This window comes from Brassica oleracea, chromosome C2 (genome assembly GCF_000695525.1).
Source record: "Brassica oleracea var. oleracea cultivar TO1000 chromosome C2, BOL, whole genome shotgun sequence".
NCBI classification, from domain to species: domain Eukaryota; kingdom Viridiplantae; phylum Streptophyta; class Magnoliopsida; order Brassicales; family Brassicaceae; genus Brassica; species Brassica oleracea.
In genome coordinates, this window is record NC_027749.1 from 240,582 (window position 1) to 260,501 (window position 19,920).

Below are 19,920 nucleotides of genomic sequence, written 5' to 3' on the forward strand. Positions count from 1 at the left end.
AAAACATAAACTAAATTCAAAAAAAAAAAAAAAAAAAAAAACTATATGCATCATAAGTCATAACAATTTCAGGAATTATAGAATGATGATAATTACGGCTGTTGTGAGTCTTTGGTTAACGATTGGATTATGAGATATGATAGAACGACATAATTTGATGATTGGGAAGTAAAAATCAAACTAGATACAACAGTTCATCAACTAACTGGTCCATAACAAGGTCAAGAATTTCCTGACCAAATTCAACACAAAAATCTTCGACTTGAGTGTAGTCAACGGGTTTAGTTGACGAAGTAGAAACCCAAGTTGAAGACTTCATGTCTTCTTCAGACAGATCTGAGAGCATATTCATTAGCTTTGTGATAAACTCTGTCTCTTCAGAATCACTATTGGTGTTATTGTTGTTTTCTTTCTTGGTATTTGTTCTTGTTCTTGCTGGTGATGAAGAGCATGAAGATTTTGCTGTTGTCTCTATTTGCTTTGTTGACAACTCCGATGCACTTTCTGAATCTCCTGTTTTTTTTTCAAATTAAAGTAAAGATTTTAATACATTTTTTTGGGGAAGATAAAACATAAAAATTCTTGAAGGTGGGTAAAATCTTGACAAAGTCACATTTATTTTTTTTCCCAATAACAAAGTCTCATTTATGCAGCTTTTTACAGTAAAACCAAGAAAGATGTTCAAACATTAAATCGAAACAGTCCTTGTTCGAATTCGGAATTATATTTAAATTCACATTGGTCAAATTATGAATGTCTATTAAATTCGATATATAGCAAGTGATTTAAATGAATTAAATGTTGACTAAAGTTTTAGCAGCTCATTTCATCTAAAAAAAAAAACTAAAATCAGATAATAAGGGCAGCAACTACGTTCAAATATTTTTATAAAAATGTATAATGACTTTGAAATAGAAACATAAATAATTAGTAAGGTATAGTATTAATTTAGTAGACTCACCTGAGAAGTAGTAGTCATCATCAAGGATAAGATAATCATAAAGATCTCGATCAAGAACCGAAACCGGACTCGCATTTGATTTACTTTCCGGCGACTCTGTCTCTTTTCCGCTAAACTCATCCGCCGGAATGTTCTTAGATTCACCTCCTCCTCCTAGAAGCGCCATCTTCTCGGTGGACTTACTCTTGGACGGAGAGAGAAACCATCGAACTTTCTTAGCTCCGTTAACATGATCACTTCCATTCTCGCTCTTCTTCTTCTTCTTCGCTACTTTCCTCCGCTCGTCTTTAAACTTCTTTGCCACCTTCTCGTTCTCCTTCTTCTTTTCAGGAGGTGGCAATGGCGGCTTTTTGGAATCTTCTAATACCTTCTCGAACCTCTTAGACCTTGACGATGATCCGACAAGTTCCCTCTTCTCGTCCAGCTTGTCGAGATACATCAGCAAGAAGTCGTGCTTCTTCTGTTGTTGGTTTGAGCTCGATCTCGCCGAGGTCGGGACTATCTCTCGGAAGGAAACAGACGCTCTTACTCTCCGGCACGTGAGATGGCCGTCTTTCTCATCTTCTTCTTCTTCCTCCTCCTTAACTCTTAGGATATAGTCCATGAAGTTAACCGATTTGCTCCGTGCGACAGCTGAACCGGAATCGTCAAAGTATCTAAACCGGTTTGATCCCGGTGCAGGGTTATCTAGACCCATGAGTTTGGCTACAACATTGGGAGGAGGAGGAGGGGAGACGTCGTCTTCTTGGGTTTCGGTTTCGGTTTTTGTCTCTTTCTTTGGCTCTTCGATTTCTTCGTAAGTGCTTAGTAACTGGAGTGTTTCGTCAGAGTCGAGAATGTTGTCGGAAGGGTGGGTTTGTTGGCTGCCGGAACATAAAAGACGGCGGACAACCGCCGTTAGGCAGCCAGTCTTGGGGTTGGCTCGTTGGGTCATGGTGATGTATGAGATGATGTATGTATGATAAAGTTGAGGAGTAGAAAGAGTGTGTTGTGATTTGAGAATGTGCAAGACTTTCTTGATATTTATAATGACAAGAAGGACAAACCATTACTTGTTCTTTGTGAAAGGGCCCACCTAAATCCTAGCAAACTAGTATATGTTTATGTAATGACATTTTTTAAAAAAAAAATTGGTTCACTAAACGGTTATAAGAGGGACAGACGATTTCTCATTATTTAGTTCACTTCACATATTTACTAATCTTTCCTAGTTTTAAAAAATTTCTATTCATGTTAAGTTTTTTCACAATTTTTTTAAAATATATAAATATGTTCTTGTTGTTCTACAATGGATAACATATGTCTTAAACTAATGATTCCACCATTATATTTAACTTTATACACAATTTCATAGTCCTTTTTTTTGTTAATAATTAGTAGTAACATGTAAAGGGAAAAGTGCCAAAGATCAATAAAGTAATACTAACCAAAGTGATATAGAGAAGACGAATCTATTTTTTTTCAAACTCAACGGAAGAAAATAATCTTTGAAACTTTTGTAAAGATCAGGAATTAATAATGACCTTATCAGTTATTTCAAAATAAAGGTCATGCAATAGAAGATTTTTTTTCAGTCACGTGGTTTTGAGTTTTTTTTTTTTTGATAAACCCTATCGGCATATTCGATCGGTTTCGGGAGGAGCATACTTAATGCTACAAAGTGGACTAGCTATCACATTTTCTGATCCGAATTTAGAATACCTTTCGATTAATGCCTATGCATGAACCGATCTATCTGTTACGAATTTTGAACAGGTCGAGTTTTGTTCTTGTTGATTTAAAGCTTTTGCGTGTCATATGTGATTGACTTATAAGAGATACGAAAATGTCAATTTTATTTCATTTTAAAGTATTGGTTTTCGAACCGAATAGTTTGGGAAACTAAAAAAGTACAAGTGTTAGCAGCTAACTAAAATAAGATGACTGATTGACTGATTAGCTTTTTTGCAGTGTTCTTAAAACCGGACCGCTCCGGTGTTTGAACCGAGCTCGACCTTGAACCAGTTACATAGCTGGATTGGATCTAATAATTGATTTGAGTATAAACCGGATAAATAGATCTCCGAATTATTAAACTAATAAAAACTATTAAAACTATCAAAAATTTCTAAATCATCCACATAAACATAAAACTAGTTTATATTTATAATGTTTTATGTTTTAAATTCATTTATATTTTAATTATGTATAGTATTTACTAACATTACTTTTAAATCTATATACTAAAATATATTAAATCAGATTATTGAACCAGGTTTGACCCGGTCTAATCATATTGAACCGTGACCCAAAAATTATCCGGTTCAATTTCCGGTATGGTTTTAAAAACATTGCTTTTTTTTGTTAGCCGTTAGTAATTCTTTATTTTCCTAAGATGTTAGTAATTCATGTCATATTCAAACGTGACGTTTATACGAGAGGCATTTTGTTTTAGAAGTAACAAAGATAGTTAGCAAGAATGGTAGTATGTTGAGAAAATTAATCCAATCCCCTAGCTTGATTCTCATTGTGCTCTGCACGATACAACAATTAAGTTGATCAATTATATATATAATTTTAATGAATTGAACAATAATATCGAATCTTTTTCATATATACAAAACTGGCGGGATCAAGTTTTCGAATAGTAGTTAGAATCTTCAAAAGATGAATACTATAGTCACAAAAGGCTTATTCGAGACATATCTATTTCACTTTGTTATTGTAAAAACATATATCTAACATTGGAACTTTAGAGGAATTAGCTTCAAGGTATTATATTATTTTTTTGTTACCGAGCTTAATGTATTTGTGAGCCTATATTCTCACATATACTGTATCTAAAAGAGCTATATATATTATTGTTTGATCTATTCTTTGGCCAATTCAAAAATTAATTTTATTTTTTAAAAGTAAAAGTATCCGTCGGTATAATACATGTATAAGGGTGAAACAAAATAGTATATTTGTTGCCTTTTTTTAGGATATGATGGTAATTGACATGTTTTCAAGAAATCTCAAATTTAGTTTTTTTCTTTTTTTTTGATCAAATTTTTAAAGGGGTGCAACACGAGAACTTTCCGGAAGGTCACCCATTATAGTACTACTCTCACCCAAACACGATTAACTGCAGAATTCTGATAGGATCCAGTGCATTAATGCTGGTATGATCGCACCCTTAATTTTTTTTTCTTTAAAACGACAGCTTTTACCACTTTACCGACTATTTCATTTGATAAGGTATGAAAGATTCCATATTCAAATTCGAAGTGTTAAAAGAAAAAGAAGAGATGGTATAAAATATTTTACACATACCTTTCTACTTTTCCTTTTTACACATATTTCAAATTAAAAACACGATAAGTTCTTATATGCGTGGCGTCATTTTCAAAGCTGAAGTAGAAAGCAGTTCGGTCGCTTAGTTCACACCGCAAAAAGAGACTAACGGAAGCAGAGAGACAAATCTAAATAATTCTCTGACGCGCGTGAAAAGATTGCCACCATGAGACTTGCCAAGCTTATCAGCCCTCTCGATCAACAATGCACATCTGTCTCTTTCTTCTACGCGAGTCTCCAAATTAATAGTACCTTTTTTCTTTTTGAGAAATAAATTAATATCTCATCTATAAATAAAAAATGAAAACATAAAGCACATTGTGACTTATTGACATATAAAAATTCATCATAATTTTACGTAAATGTGTATTGAAGTAAAATTTTCATACATTTGCATTTCATAAGTTCACAAACATTAATCAGAAAACCAAAATACAAAACTTGGTAACTTATAATGAGAGAGTTTGCGTTATAACCTTTTTTTGATCAACTTTGCTTTATAACCGTTTTAGCAAAAAAAAAAACTTTGCATCATAACCTAATGTTCATACAGGTGTTAAAAAGCAGGGTAATAATTATGCAAAATCAACTATATTACGTAACCAAGGTACAGAACCTAATACGAGTCCTAATTAGAACGTGAAAGTCGTGCATGAACTTCAGATGATTCCTAATACTTAATTACACTCCTGTCAAGTTAGAACATGAAAGTCTTGCATATCAAATTTGAGAAAAAATGAATGCAAACGAGTAGCTTTGAATCTTATATTCGTACGTTTGAGTGGAAAACAGAATTCGGACGGACTAACTCGCAACGTTGTTTGACTATCACAAAAGTATACACGTACAGGTTCGTCGTGATAAACATCAAGCTCGAGTAGTCTTAGGCTACCGTAACTTGCTCACAGATAACCGATGTCAATTAAAAAATGGCTTGATTTTTAGCTTCTTGTGGATTTTTTTCTTCACAATATAGATAATTTAGCACTGCCGATATATAGTATACGGTAACTTTTGTTTTCTCAAAAATTCGTATCCTTAAAAGGGTTTTGTCAAAAGAAAAAAAAAAGAGAGAGTATCCTTGAGAGTTAATTAGGGAGTATGTATTTACTATTTGTCTCTCATGTTACACATTATATATTACTCATCGTCGTAATTTCCAATAGTTTCACATGTGAAGTTCGAACTGTCTATTCGATGGGAATGCCCCAATTTTCTAGAATATCCAAAATCCCATTATTAGCTCAAATACAGGTGGAAACAACTCGTGGTTCGTTCCTGCAGACTAAGATGCGTTTCTAATCGATATCAACATTGGGGATGTAGCTCAGATGGTAGAGCGCTCGCTTAGCATGCGAGAGGTACGGGGATCGGTACCCCGCATCTCCATTTTTAATCTAAATTTTATGTGTTCACTCTATGAAATATCTTAAACAAGACCAATGACGAAAAGTATGTTGCAACATTTCCCACTATGCGTATTATTAATTGCGAAAGTAGAAGCTAATGATTTGTGTGTTTGCCTTTAATAATTCATTTAATTATCAACAAAACTAAAAATAGCTAAAAAAGAAACTATTGATGGTTTTACAAGCAACACCAACTATTGTTGGTGCATGTTCATTTCGTTTTCATGTGCCATTGACAAATTGGATTAGAGTATGTTTTATCCGTTTAAGCTGATGTGTGCAATTCGTCAACTATTTGGTCCTCACTTTAAAAGACCTTTTAAGAATGATTATTGATTAGCGATTGATTTACCCTCCTAATCAAATTGATATTTTGATTTTATAACTTCCGTGCGTGTCAAATCTCATGGAAGTCACTCTATGCTTTTTCCAAAGATGCATGTTGTATATATATGCTTAAGCTTGAAACCAGAGTTTTTTTTCAGTATCCAACATGAACTCTAATATGATGACATTACATTAAAATACTTGATGAAAAGATACAATCAAACGGAAGACGTCATAAGGATTTATTATATGGCAAAAAATGACCCAAAGAATGACAATGTGCATTTCACGTTTACAGATTATAATCAATAGAAAAAACCCAATCATATCAAAGTTTAACCTCCCTAACCGCATGTTTATTAAATTGGGAAAAAGATGGGAGCAATACATCCAAACATGACTTTAGCTTCACTCCTACTCAATGCTTGATTTCTCAAATATAAACCAAACACTCTCTCTTTAATTTCCTAAGCCGACACGTATTCCACAGAAAAACTAACGGATTTGCCACTATGAGCTTCTTGGTTCCTAGTAGAGGAACCAAGATTCCTCTATCCATCATCGTTCTTGTTATATGCGGTTTTATGTTCTTCGTTCTCTTATACACCGAAAGAATCAGCTTGATGTCCTCTTCCACTTTGTCTTCTAATGTCCTCAAGTTAAAGTCTTGTCCTAGGAAAGACCTTAGCTCTAAACCTAGTAAGAACATACGGATACGGGATACCCGAACCTCAAACTCTGGTTTTGTTTTTCTTCTCTTGCGGTGCAAGCAATCACATAATTTTTTTTTCTGTTTTTACGTGATGGACAGAGGATATAGTTCAAGAGGAGAAAGTTCCAGAGGAGAATGGTCGAGAAGAGAGGTCAGAAAATATGGATGTGGTGGACGATAGGTTTGAATTCGATCCAGAAGAGTGTAATGTTGCAGCCGGGAAATGGGTTTACAATAGCTCAGCTGAGCCACTCTACACTGATGAGTCATGTCCATACATCGACCGTCAATTCTCGTGTATGAAAAACGGAAGACCAGAAACTGATTATCTTCGGTGGGAATGGCAGCCTGATGACTGTACCATCCCACGGTAACTAATCTATACTCAAAAGCCTACTATGTCTAGTTATGGGGTTATAAGTCAGAATCTCTAGTTTTTACTTTTGTCTTGAAACAGATTTAGTGCGAAGTTAGCAATGAACAAACTGAGAGGAAAAAGATTGCTATTTGTGGGAGATTCGTTGCAACGAAGCCAATGGGAATCGTTCGTGTGCTTGGTTGAATCAGTTATACCCGAGGGAGAAAAATCAATGAATCTTGGCCAAAAATACTTTGTTTTTAAAGCAAAGGTACGTACGTCTGTAACTAGCGTCAACCTTGTTAGGTCAGATATCACTAATGTACCTTGTGTTGCAAGCAAAGCTTAGAATTAAAAAAATTCTCCACTTTATTGTTTGTTTTATAGGAATACAATGCGAGTATAGAGTTCTACTGGGCACCATATATTGTGGAATCGAACACGGACTTGCCTGTGATTTTGGATTTGAAGAAAAGGATAGTGAAAGTGGATTCAGTGGAAGATCGATCCAAGTATTGGGAAGGAGCTGATATTCTAGTTTTCAACACTTATGTTTGGTGGATGAGTGGAATCAGAATGAAAGCTTTGTGGGGTTCATTTGGAAACGGAGAGAGAGGTGCGGAGGCTTTAGACACAGCAGTGGCTTACAGGCTAGCGCTCAAGACATGGGCTAATTGGGTTGACTCTACCGTTGACTCTAATAAGACTAAAGTCTTCTTCACCACCATGTCTCCTACTCACTCTAGGTAAACATAACTAGTCTTAATTATGTTAGGTGCTTATATTTTTTTTAAATGAAAAAAACTTAATAAATAGCAGCAGTTGCAGACGTAAATGCGTGATGCAAACGCATCAATACCACAAACGATGGTTAATATATAGTATAAAGAAAAATGATTCTAACATACATAAAACCATCTCTATTTTTGTGATTAACCATATAGTAATGTTGTGTAAAACGTGCAGAAGTGCGGATTGGGGGAAGCCAAACGGCCCTAAATGTTTCAACGAGACAGAGCCAATAAAAGATAAGAGCTTTTGGGGAACAGGCTCCAACAAGGAGATGATGAAAGTGGTGTCAAGCGTCGTGAAGCACATGGCCACGCACGTGACTGTCATTAACATTACGCAGCTCTCCGAGTACCGCATCGACGCCCACACATCTGTATACACGGAGACAGGGGGCAAGATGCTAACGGCCGAGGAGAGGGCTGATCCAATGCGTCACGCTGATTGCATACATTGGTGCCTCCCTGGGTTGCCCGATACGTGGAATCGGATCCTATTGGCTCATTTGTAAGTAAAAAGAGCTAGGAAACTGATGATGAAAACGGGAATTAACCCAATTAAGTCCTCTCTCACTATTTTCTTCTTGTGTTGTGAGACATTTGTTTTTTTTTTTTTAAATATATCTGGATGTAACGTGGTAAACGAGACGTGAAGTAAATTGAAAAAGGAAGAAAAAAGAGAGCATATATGCTAGGGCAAGGAAAACGCTAGTGAAAAAACTGAGAAAAAATAAAGAAAAATAAAAAGTCTAATGAACCAAACGGTCGTAGTTTCTACGTCCACTGAGTTCGATTTACATTAGAAACTAACTTATCACTTCTTCTTGATCAGTTTAACTTGGGTTTCGATCCAGATGATTAACATGGTGGATTAAATCAGACTATATGCCTTTCCTCTGATATTAATCGGACGATATCCAAACAATAGTATGCTTTTTTTGTATCACTAAGTATGTTCCTACCGATACGATACTGACCGGATAGCCGATAAAGTTTATGATAAAAAAGAAGTCTGATACTAAGACCACCTCCATTGGTTAGAGACCATAAAGGGTTCTTAAGATTAAATTAGTGGTTAATTTTATGATTTGAAAACTTTAGAACCTATGTTTGTCTATTTAATTTTTTCGTCCTCCATTGGGAGACCTCATCAACTTTCTTAATTTTTTTTTTTTGAAGTTAAATGATTTGAAAGAAAATGAACCTCATTGAGGTTTTCATTGAGGTTCAGCAAGAGCCAACTCTGTCTCCGTAGCTTCTATTGAGCCATCACCAGCGAACACACCGGCTCCATAAGGTGAGCCTCCATGGATCGAGTCCATTTTGAACATTCCTGCTCCAAATGTGTAGCCTATGGGGACGATTAGCATCCCGTGATGCACCAGCTGTGTGATTGCTGTCCATCTGCAAAACAAACACATTGTATGTTTCAGAGATTGACACTACAAAATAGCAGAATAAAGGACCATCTAATTGTACACTTGTTAAGATCTACAAAAGCCATGTGATGTAATACCTCACATTGTTATGCTTCTCTGTATTGCTTTGTTAGATCATCAGTACTAGACAATATTACAAAAATATTGTGTAAAGGAATCAAACTATCACAGAAGCCCATTGACAAAAAAAAGAAGGGTATAGATTCCATAGAAGTTAGGAGTAAATCAGCTGAGAAAGAACATTAAGAATCTACCGCAGATTGATGAGGTCCAACTGAGTTCTAAAACTAAAACCTTTATTAAGATTCCACCATAGACTATAAACTCAATTGTCCTGAACACAACAAACTTTTCAGGTAAAACATAAAGTTCATGTCTTTATGTACTTTCTCATTAATTTCATACAATGCCTCAATCAAAAATCAAAAGACAAAACTTTGATGACAAGAACTAAACACTTGTACTCCAAAGTCAACTACTTTATTTTCAGACAGAAACAACAGAGTTAGCTTACGCAGTGGTCTCTTGTCCACCTCCCTGAGTCCCCGTACTCACGAAGAACCCAGCAGGCTTCCCGGTGACCGTCTGCTCCTTCCACATCTGCCCCGTCGAGTCAAAGAAAGAGATTCGAGAGAGGAGGCGGATTGATGAGAACGAGAGAGGAGTCAGATTGATCGTTGCTATTCTCTTCAAGCCATCTTCTCTTCTGATGAAATTCCAGAACGGAGGCAAATTGATTTCGCAAGGCAAAGGAGAGAGAGGGAAACATTATGGGGAGGTCGTATAGAAAACTGCCACGTTAGGGTCTCCTACCAGTCCCAGAAAGGCCCATTTAAGAGGCGGTTCTTTCTTTTTTTGGCCTTTTTTCATTTATTTATTTTTCCATTTTGTTTGAAACCTCGTTTAGGAGTCCCCGATGGACTTGCTCTAAAGTTTATTGATTGGAAGTTTATAAATCGTTTGGTTTTTGATTATTTTAAAAATTCAATAAACAAGAACCGAACCGCAGTAAATCAGATTGTGCACCCAATCAAACCCAAATATGAGGGGCAGGATGGGCTGAGGCCTATAATTTAAAACATGGGCCTATAGTAATCTTGGATTTTATTAGAGAGCTATGTGTGTGACAGTCCGATGGTAACCTAACCTAAAGGAACTCATCGCCGTCACGAGGAAGCTGTATATAATCCCTTCTTCTTCTTCATCTTTTGCATATTACAACTCAGTTTGATATCTTATCTCTTTATTCAGCTGAAGATTCAATATGTTTTTCTATCAGAATTTACGAGGATTTGAATTCATTTTTTGTTTCTTTTTGGGATGTTAAAGCTTCTTTCTCTGGCTGATAGGATTATTATAAGTTCCTCATCGGCTCGTTCATATTGAAGCGAAATAAACTCAACTTACACGCTGGTCTGCTGCGTCAGGTTACTATACGCTGCAGCGTAGGAAGAATGAGATATTTTAATTTTATTTTTTTTTGATATTCTGCCGGTGATGATTTTCGTAGGCTTGTCCTGATCAAAGTCATGACGTTACTATTGAATCTATGAATCTGAGGCTCTTTGTTTTATTACCAGTTTTAATATAAAATTTCCTAGTGAGGATTACTTATTAAAAGCTATGGATCTGATTATTAAATCCTATTCATATGATGCTGCTATATTGTCATAGTTACTCTGATGGGAAATATTCGGTTTTTTAATTAAACATTGGAATCTCCTCTTTTACCTGTATAATGTATTCGATTATGGTTTTAATATAAAGGCAACTTTTTGCCGAGTGAATCGAATATCGATATCTCTCTTTTTCCCAGTTGCCAAAATCATCTTATGGCTGTGCGAAGAATATTTGATCGGTTATGTATTTTCTATATAACCCATCTTTTCTTTTGCTGCCACATTTTTTCGTTCCTAAAATGCAAATTTATGATTTTAACTGTTTTGAATCCTAAAAACTATGCAAATATTTTGTTTTTGACCAAAATAACATCACGCTCTCAAAGAATTATTCGGCATGGACATGGTTTGGGCCCAATGAATTCCAAATTTTCATCAACTAAAAAGCCCATTTGCGTAAATAACCAAATCTCGGGTTGTGGATCACAGAGTTTATATCCGTCTTAATTTATTTCACTCTTAATGCCCATTATCTGTAATAATTTACCCAACTGTAAACTTCAAGTCAAAGTCAGACGAAAGATCGGTTAGCTCCTTTTTCAGATATGTGAAAACCTCTAGCGATGCTTAGTTTGATTTACTAGATTAAACTCGTTTGATGTAAATACAGCTCTGTGTGTAAGCTTAATGATCATAAATGTAGATTAATTTTATGTCAATAACAGAGTTTATATCCGTCTTCTTCCTCTAGCTCTTGATATTGAAGTCTCAATTCTCCATTCATCATCGTTGAATCAGATTTAATAAATCCCTAAGCCGTACCATTCCTGACATGGATTCTTTTGCTTGAGCTTGCATATTTAAAGTGAAATGTTTTTGCGAATTCTTATTATTCCTTTTTATGGGGATAAATTCGTTCAAGCTGAAAGTAATAACCATTAACTTTGTGTTTAAATCAGATACAATTTTGTTGTCTTTCATAATATCGCTTGCCTGATATTTAAATTTGTCTGCATAAGTTACGCACGCCCTGAGTTTTCTAATAAAAATTATTCTGCAGTTTTCTTGTGAATCACGCTACTCCTAGCGAAATAGCTGATACTCGAATCTTGTTCGATTTTATAAATTCTAAACTACTCGGAATAGAAAGTACTAAAATAACGAAAGCGTTGGTTGTCGTATGGCTACGTCATCATTGTATTCGTCGACCGTCGTGGGACAAGTTTAGTATCTAATTGGTTCGGAAGACTATTTGTTGAAAAAAAGACTATTTGTTGTGGCGTCAGTATAGTGTAGTACGACTATATATAGTCAACACAAGAAGTCATCAGTACATAATTACAAAAATACACACGATAATTAATACACACGATTTTTGCTTGCCATTTTCTTCCGAAATTACGGTCGCAGTGGTATAGTTTTCAAAACTAGAATAGAAACCAATAATCAATTAGTTTAGCTACTTACTCTTAAGCATGTGATAATGGAGAGGAGGAAAAATAATAATCAATCAATAATCAATCAAGTTGGGAAAACGATGTTACCAGCAACTCCGTTGGTTTGTGAATAAACAACGAGACATAAATATGGGTGGGTGCCCGTCATATTATTATATTAACATGACAGTATTTCATTTTTCTTCGCCGAGGACGATTAACAATATTTTTTTTAAGGTAATAACAATTTCCTTTTGTAAGAAAACATTGAACTGATAATTAGTGTTCTATGCTTGTAAAGAGGCAATGCAACAACGGACATGGGTGATCGAATCCTAACACAACCAATGTACGTGTATAATTATTTAGAAGGTAATGCAGTAAAACTCGGAATATTCTTGGAAACCATGATGGTCCAAGCCTCCAAAAAGACAATGGTCAAAATGTCTTAGACCATGATTAACCCGGAGTTATTAGAGGGGGTTCTTAACAGATGTTAAGAAATTGTTTCTTAACTTTTAACTAAAAAAAGTTAAGAACCGGTTCTTAAAGTCTTTATTTAAGAACCGGTTTTTAAAGTCTTTATTTAAGAACCGGTTCTTAAAGTCTTTATTTAAGAACCGGTTCTTAAAGTCTTTATTTAAGAACCGGTTATTAACTTTTTTTTAGTTAGAAGTTAAGATTCTTAAATTCTGTTAAGAACCTCATCTAAGAACCCCGGGCTAGCTTTTAGTCTCTTTGCCTTTGACAAGAACATACGTAATAATAAAATTATGTACTGTATTATGTATGTTAATTAAACGAATTACGGTTAAAACAAAGTTCTTACGTCATATAATATACTAACAAAAAGCCCATCCAGTCGTTATCAGTGGAGATATTTACTCCCGGGGAAAACTAAAGATAACTACAATTATGACGTTTGCTTTTCACGGAAGTAAAATTAATGTTAAGTATATAAACATCAAAATAATCATTAAATACTCAAATTAAAGTGACAGTAAGAAAATTAGATCACAGATTTAAATTTGGAAGTGTGTATTTTGTAACTTTGTTCTCTCTCACGTATAATTAATTAGCTTACAAATACAAAATTAAGAAGAGAATCACAAGAATGATGATGAATTAGTGTTTTTGGAAAGAAGATTAATGCATTGCTGTGTTTAACCATGGAAAAAATACATCTTTCGGTAGTAACCTTGGAAAACAAGTTTAAAGCATATAAAATTTTATTACTCACCAAAATATATACATTTCCAAGTTAAACATACTCTAAATTGAACCAAAAAATGTTTTGACACTTTAATACATAAAATATTAATTTTACATTCCCTATCAAAACCATGGAAACAATACATCGCCTTTAAAGCAACTTTGCTAAGTACTCAAATATCATTTGATCTTCTATTGGTTTGTGATGAAGTAATATTTAAAAACCTCAACTATATGATTAAAAGCAATCCACTGTAAATAGAAGAGAAGCCAAGTAAGAAATGAGAATACTAGCGACTCAGTTGGTTTGTGAAAACAAGAAGATGGTTTTGAAGGATGGGTCCCTTCAAGTATGTATATTTTATTGTATGCTCATATAGTTACGACAGACTTTTAAATTTTCTTAATTATGAATAATTTTGTAAGTGTAATGTGAACTTGATAAAAGGAAAGCAAATCATACAAATTAGTCAGCTAAAAGATTTAGAAAAACTATGTATCATAATATTTGCATGTAACACGCTGGCTACAGTGTGTACATTATTGTAGTTTAACCAGTATAAAAAGTATTTAAACGTTAAACAGTGACTAAATTAGTAAAATATAATCGAGAAACAATTAAAAATAAAAATACAGAAAAAGGAAGGAGTTAAAGCATTTGTATTAAATTTAATTGAACAGATATTTACTAATTTACTTTTTGCGCAAGCATAAAACCTCTCCTAGCACACCAAACCAACTATATAAAAGCCAGCAGCACCATCGTTACATTTCATTACTCACAAACACACAAATAAAAACATCATCATTACTATTCCTTTCTCTCTGTAATGGACACCAAAATCGGATCCATCGACGCGTGCAAGCCCACCAATGGCGACGTCGGTAGTCCACCAAGCGGCGCCGTCGCAACCATCCATGACTCTGCTCCCTCCTCCGCTCTCTCCGTCGGCTCCTCCGAAGCCACACTAGGGCGTCACTTGGCCCGACGTCTTGTCCAGGCTGGAGTCACCGACATCTTCTCTGTCCCCGGCGATTTCAACCTAACTTTGCTGGACCACCTCATCGCCGAGCCGGAGCTCAAGAACATCGGCTGCTGCAACGAGCTTAACGCCGGCTACGCTGCCGACGGTTACGCTCGATCTCGCGGAGTGGGCGCTTGCGTCGTGACCTTCACGGTAGGTGGACTTAGCGTTTTGAACGCGATCGCTGGAGCGTACAGTGAGAATCTGCCGGTTATATGTATCGTGGGAGGTCCTAACTCCAACGATTTTGGCACTAACCGTATCCTCCATCACACCATCGGTTTACCTGATTTTAGCCAAGAGCTTCGCTGTTTCCAGACCGTTACTTGCCACCAGGTATCAATATCATCAATATTAACATATATATATATATTTAGTAATATTATGATGAATTTGATATATCATGTTGTATTCTTGTTAATTAGGCGGTGGTGAACAACTTGGAAGATGCTCATGAACAGATCGACAAGGCCATCTCAACAGCTCTTAAAGAAAGCAAGCCTGTTTACATCAGCATCAGCTGCAACTTAGCTGCTACTCCTCACCCTACTTTCATCCGTGATCCTGTCCCCTTCTCCCTTACTCCAAGGTAACACTCCTTTCTCTCTTTGATGAATCAACGTTTCAAATGTTTTTTTTATATTCATTTTAATGTATTTTGTTTTAGACTGAGCAACAAGATGGGCCTAGAAGCTGCGGTTGAAGCAACCTTGGAGTTTCTCAACAAGGCCGTGAAGCCGGTCATGGTTGGTGGTGTCAAGCTACGTGTAGCCAAAGCTAGCGATGCTTTTGTCGAGCTTGCAGACGCTTCCGGCTACGCCATGGCGGTGATGCCATCTGCCAAGGGCCTAGTCCCAGAGCACCATCCTCACTTCATTGGGACTTACTGGGGAGCAGTGAGCACTCCTTTCTGCTCTGAGATTGTTGAATCCGCAGATGCCTACATCTTCGCGGGCCCAATCTTCAACGATTACAGCTCTGTGGGTTACTCTCTTCTCCTCAAGAAAGAGAAAGCCATCGTTGTGCATCCTGACCGTGTCACTATTGCCAATGGTCAAACCTTTGGGTGCGTTCTCATGAGCGATTTCTTCACTGAGTTGGCTAAGAGGGTGAAGCGCAACGAGACGGCTTATGAGAATTACCACAGGATCTTTGTCCCTGAAGGCAAGCCCTTGAAATGCAAAGCAAGAGAGCCTTTGAGAGTAAACGCAATGTTCCAACACATTCAGAAGATGATCTCTAGTGAAACCGCTGTGATTGCTGAAACCGGTGATTCTTGGTTTAACTGCCAGAAACTAAAGCTGCCTAAAGGATGTGGGTAAGTATCCAAAAACACACTAATAATCTTTTAACATTATATTATTTTTTACATAATTCAATATCAGTTTTGTGTTTAATTCTAGGTACGAGTTTCAGATGCAGTATGGGTCCATCGGGTGGTCTGTTGGTGCGACTCTGGGATACGCACAAGCTGTACCGGAGAAGCGAGTGTTGGCTTTCATTGGAGATGGAAGTTTCCAAGTGACGGCTCAGGACGTATCCACCATGCTGCGTAACGGTCAGAAAACAATCATATTCCTCATTAACAACGGTGGCTACACCATTGAAGTGGAGATTCATGACGGCCCATACAACGTGATCAAGAACTGGAACTACACTGGTCTCGTCGACGCCATTCATAATGGTGAAGGCAAATGCTGGACCACAAAGGTGAGATACGAGGAAGAGCTGGTTGAGGCGATCAAGACAGCTACAACGGAGAAGAAGGATAGTCTTTGTTTCATTGAAGTGATAGTTCACAAAGATGATACGAGCAAAGAGTTGCTTGAGTGGGGCTCACGCGTCGCTGCTGCTAATGGTCGTCCCCCAAACCCTCAGTAAGGGAATCTTGAGTGGGCCTCACGCATCTTAAAATCACATTGTTTCCCTGTTTAGTAGTACTCTTTGTTTTTTTCCATACTGGTTTTACTTTTCACCCGTTGGTTTTTAATTGCTTTTGTTGTTTCTTCCAATTAGCACGGTTAATCGTGGAATAAAAGTTGCTTTTTCATTCGAATTTCAATAATTGTGTTCTCTACCATAAAGTCCAAATAAACCCATGTACAATTTCAGTTTTTTCTTAACTTTTTTTAAACACTAGTACTTCATTGAAAAAGGAACAAAACAAGGTTTTTACAAGGATCAACTTCAATCATGTAATGCAGTGGGATTTTCCATCTTGGCTTAGTCACCTATTTTCTCAGGTCTTTGTTCTTAGTACAATTTCAGTTATTAATTGTTTTTTCTTTTTCCTTTTTCTTTTGTTTTCACCATTTTCTATTTTTAGTCCCTCAAACTTGCTTCCTTTACAAAAATATAGAGCGTAAACTTTAAATCTTTTAAGCAATTTTTTTTAATATATATAAACTGAACCATAACCAAAATAACAACCCATTAACTGGATGATTACGCTCATCTAGATTTTCCTACTTTGCCAGTATTAGTAGTGTTTAGGTACCCAGACTCAGTTATAGCTAATGCTGCTACTTGATAAATTGATACAAATTTTACTCTCATATGATCATATCTCTTTGTATTTTCGGTTTACAACTCCTATCATTTAAAAAAAAGGGTATAAATCATTGTTTTAAGTTTGTAACTGAATTTTGACTGACATTGAGTATTACTATATTTTAAACATCTATACTTTTAAAACATAATCATTTTTAACTATTACCCTTGAAATACCATAGCATACTATTTATATTGCCATTATGTTTACAAAGAAAACTTTGGAGGAAAATATCTTGGCCAAAATGGTAATCACCAAAAAAGAAAAGAAAAATATGCAGTACTGCATTTGGTATAATGATTGAGTGTTATTGGTTGTTTTGGAGGAAAAATATAAATAAAAAAATTGGAAATGAGAGGAACGAAAAATATGACTGTTCAAAAAGAAAAAGGAGGAACTAAAAATGTGAAACAGAGGAAAAAGAGTAAATGAGAGAAAATAAAATTACTCTTAGATAACCTAGAGTAATGTTTACTGTATATTTTCTTTTGTTTCAACAGTAAAAAACAGTAAAATGGAGTAAATAAGAGAAAATAAAATTTTGTTTGATTGGCAATATTTCAAAGTAAACTAGAGTAATAAAATTTATAGCGTTATTATTTGCGTTAAAGATGCATACAGTCACAACCAATATTTCTAGCATCATATATATAGTACGACTTCATCCACTAATTTTCCACATACCGTCTCTTTCGTATTTCCAATGATTCAAAAGTTTGATATACGTAGGTTAATTTAATTAGTCTATGATTAAGTATATTACATTCTACAAGATACATTCGGATATATAGATATCCGAATATACATATAGGTATATAATTCAATTTTTAGATGCACATAATCCTTAAACAAAAGTTTTTATAGATGCATGGGGACAATAATAAACTAAGATATATACTATATTTTCTACACATAAGTAACATATCATTGCATATGGGCGATGACTAAGACAAACCACGTCGATGCATGGTTTCTTGTTGCTCATCATCAACCGAACTATACCACATCGGATTATTCGGGTCGGCAACCATATATAGTGGCGTCCCTTGTGAATACGTCTCCGGTACAGGGGTATAATCTTCATCACAACCAAAGAGTCTTGGTTCAAATTCACTGACGCCGACTGGGGAATAAGTACAAGGCGACGTAGTTTCGTAGTCGTTGAAGAAAAGAAGCATATTGTGGTGAAACCAGATCTGAGCTTTCAAGAACTTGACGTAGTTAATGGCTTCGTCGAGCATAGAGACGGTGTCCAACTTCGCACCACCAGGAACCATGCTCTGTAGAATCTTCAAACGGTCGCTGATTCGGTGGCGTCTCTCACGGGCAGCCACGCTCTGTGGATCCGTCGATAACGTGGACATTGACTGATTTTTGTTGCCCTTTATTCTGCCCTTGCGGCTGTGTACAGAAGAAGATGATGAGGAAGTGGTGGAAGATGAATATGGGTTTAGGCTATGAAGAGTGGACTGGTCCATTGTGATTTTCGTGCTTTGTAATTTCCGGTCACCAATTGTAGTGCTTTGTATTGTTACGTAGTATCTGTGTATATATATAGTCACAAACGAACTGTTTTAGTGGGAAAAAAAAGAACTGGTTTAGTGGTAACCCGCGTTGGCAATTATCGCCGGTCCTAGCTAGTATAATATTGTAGATGTAGCTAGCAGAAGTTTTGTAGTAATTTTTTTATTATTAGCTAATGATTTTCTTTTTGGCAAACAACTTTTTAAAGAATATATATTAGTTTTACATATTTTCGTTGGGATGAGGTTCTTTAAAGAGCATGCTAAATTACTCGTTGTATTGTATATGCAATTGATTATATCTGTACATAAGCGATGACACACTAATTAAGCTAGATTTAATAATAAGACTGCATGTACGTTCTTTTGTAATATTATTATGTTGCTTTAGCTAATAATCATATATGCCAAAAAAATAATTATGTTGCTTTAGTTTATAATCTTTTTAAACCCAAAAATAAATTTTAGTTTATAATCTAGGTCGTGTAAACACGCTGTTTTAATTATGCCTATTAGTCTATGACGTATTTGGAATTTGACAGTTTGTTAAGAATTTAAGATCAACAAAAAAGTATAACTCGACTTGAATGGATAGATGTACAAAATTTTACTAATATTTCGAGACGCAAGGTCACACCTACGCAAGTCATACCTATATGTGATGTCATTTCTATAAATATTTTAAATGTATGTCTTTTTCAAAACTAATTAGTAGGGGTATTTAAACACGATATTAACAGAATGATATAATTTATATAAGCTACTAATTTTAAATTTACTAGTTTGTGCTGACACCATCACCGTATTAATTTTATTTAGTATAACGATAGGATCACGATATGATGTTCAAGCTGCAAATACACTAGAACATTTGAAAATAGGATAAAGTTAACAAAATCAATGAAGTAATTTTCTCTTTTTCAAAAAAGAAAGAAAGAATGGAAGAGCACGTGAGTCTCCGGGTTTCACGTAGTAGTGGGGCTCGGTGAAAACATTGGACTGAAAAGCAGACTAAAAACAAAACCCTAATCATATTTTTACAACTCAAACTCTACGTGCTGTCTTCTCAAACAACTACCTTCACTACAATTTACATTGACACGGCACATTACGCACATGTGACATGTATATATACAGTAATTCGTCCTAGTACAGGTGACATATTTTCGTTTTTTTCTCGTAATTTTGTATACCAAATCATACTATCGATCCACACAATTTTATATGTTTAAAGCTTGTAGATAA

General features: G+C 35.5%; 4 protein-coding genes and 1 non-coding gene across 5 annotated transcripts; 3 read left to right on the forward strand and 2 right to left on the reverse strand.

Annotated features, from left to right (window-relative positions):
• Nucleotides 1-106: 106 nt before the first annotated feature.
• LOC106323034 lies at nucleotides 107-1,943 on the reverse strand. The gene is made up of 2 exons (XM_013761195.1): nucleotides 962-1,943; nucleotides 107-513 (listed from the first exon to the last, which is right to left on the reverse strand). The coding sequence occupies exons 1-2, from the start codon at nucleotides 1,893-1,895 to the stop codon at nucleotides 176-178; spliced, it is 1,272 nt and encodes a 423-aa protein (XP_013616649.1). The 5' UTR covers nucleotides 1,896-1,943; the 3' UTR covers nucleotides 107-175.
• A 3,649-nt stretch (nucleotides 1,944-5,592) lies between these two features.
• Nucleotides 5,593-5,665, forward strand: TRNAA-AGC. Its single transcript has one exon. It is a non-coding gene; the product is annotated as a tRNA-Ala (tRNA).
• An 834-nt stretch (nucleotides 5,666-6,499) lies between these two features.
• On the forward strand, nucleotides 6,500-8,554 carry LOC106325834 (protein trichome birefringence-like 3). The gene is made up of 5 exons (XM_013763885.1): nucleotides 6,500-6,711; nucleotides 6,824-7,094; nucleotides 7,182-7,353; nucleotides 7,470-7,828; nucleotides 8,049-8,554. The coding sequence occupies exons 1-5, from the start codon at nucleotides 6,525-6,527 to the stop codon at nucleotides 8,380-8,382; spliced, it is 1,323 nt and encodes a 440-aa protein (XP_013619339.1). The 5' UTR covers nucleotides 6,500-6,524; the 3' UTR covers nucleotides 8,383-8,554.
• A 498-nt stretch (nucleotides 8,555-9,052) lies between these two features.
• Nucleotides 9,053-10,041, reverse strand: LOC106323112 (probable NAD(P)H dehydrogenase (quinone) FQR1-like 2; the record flags this gene model as incomplete). The annotated part of the gene is made up of 2 exons (XM_013761279.1): nucleotides 9,053-9,274; nucleotides 9,824-10,041. Coding segments are annotated over 2 exons (405 nt in total), but the record flags the coding sequence as incomplete, so codon positions are not given.
• A 4,301-nt stretch (nucleotides 10,042-14,342) lies between these two features.
• LOC106325144 (pyruvate decarboxylase 4) lies at nucleotides 14,343-16,657 on the forward strand. The gene is made up of 4 exons (XM_013763165.1): nucleotides 14,343-14,937; nucleotides 15,027-15,190; nucleotides 15,269-15,919; nucleotides 16,005-16,657. The coding sequence occupies exons 1-4, from the start codon at nucleotides 14,407-14,409 to the stop codon at nucleotides 16,480-16,482; spliced, it is 1,824 nt and encodes a 607-aa protein (XP_013618619.1). The 5' UTR covers nucleotides 14,343-14,406; the 3' UTR covers nucleotides 16,483-16,657.
• The last annotated feature ends 3,263 nt before the right edge of the window (nucleotides 16,658-19,920 follow it).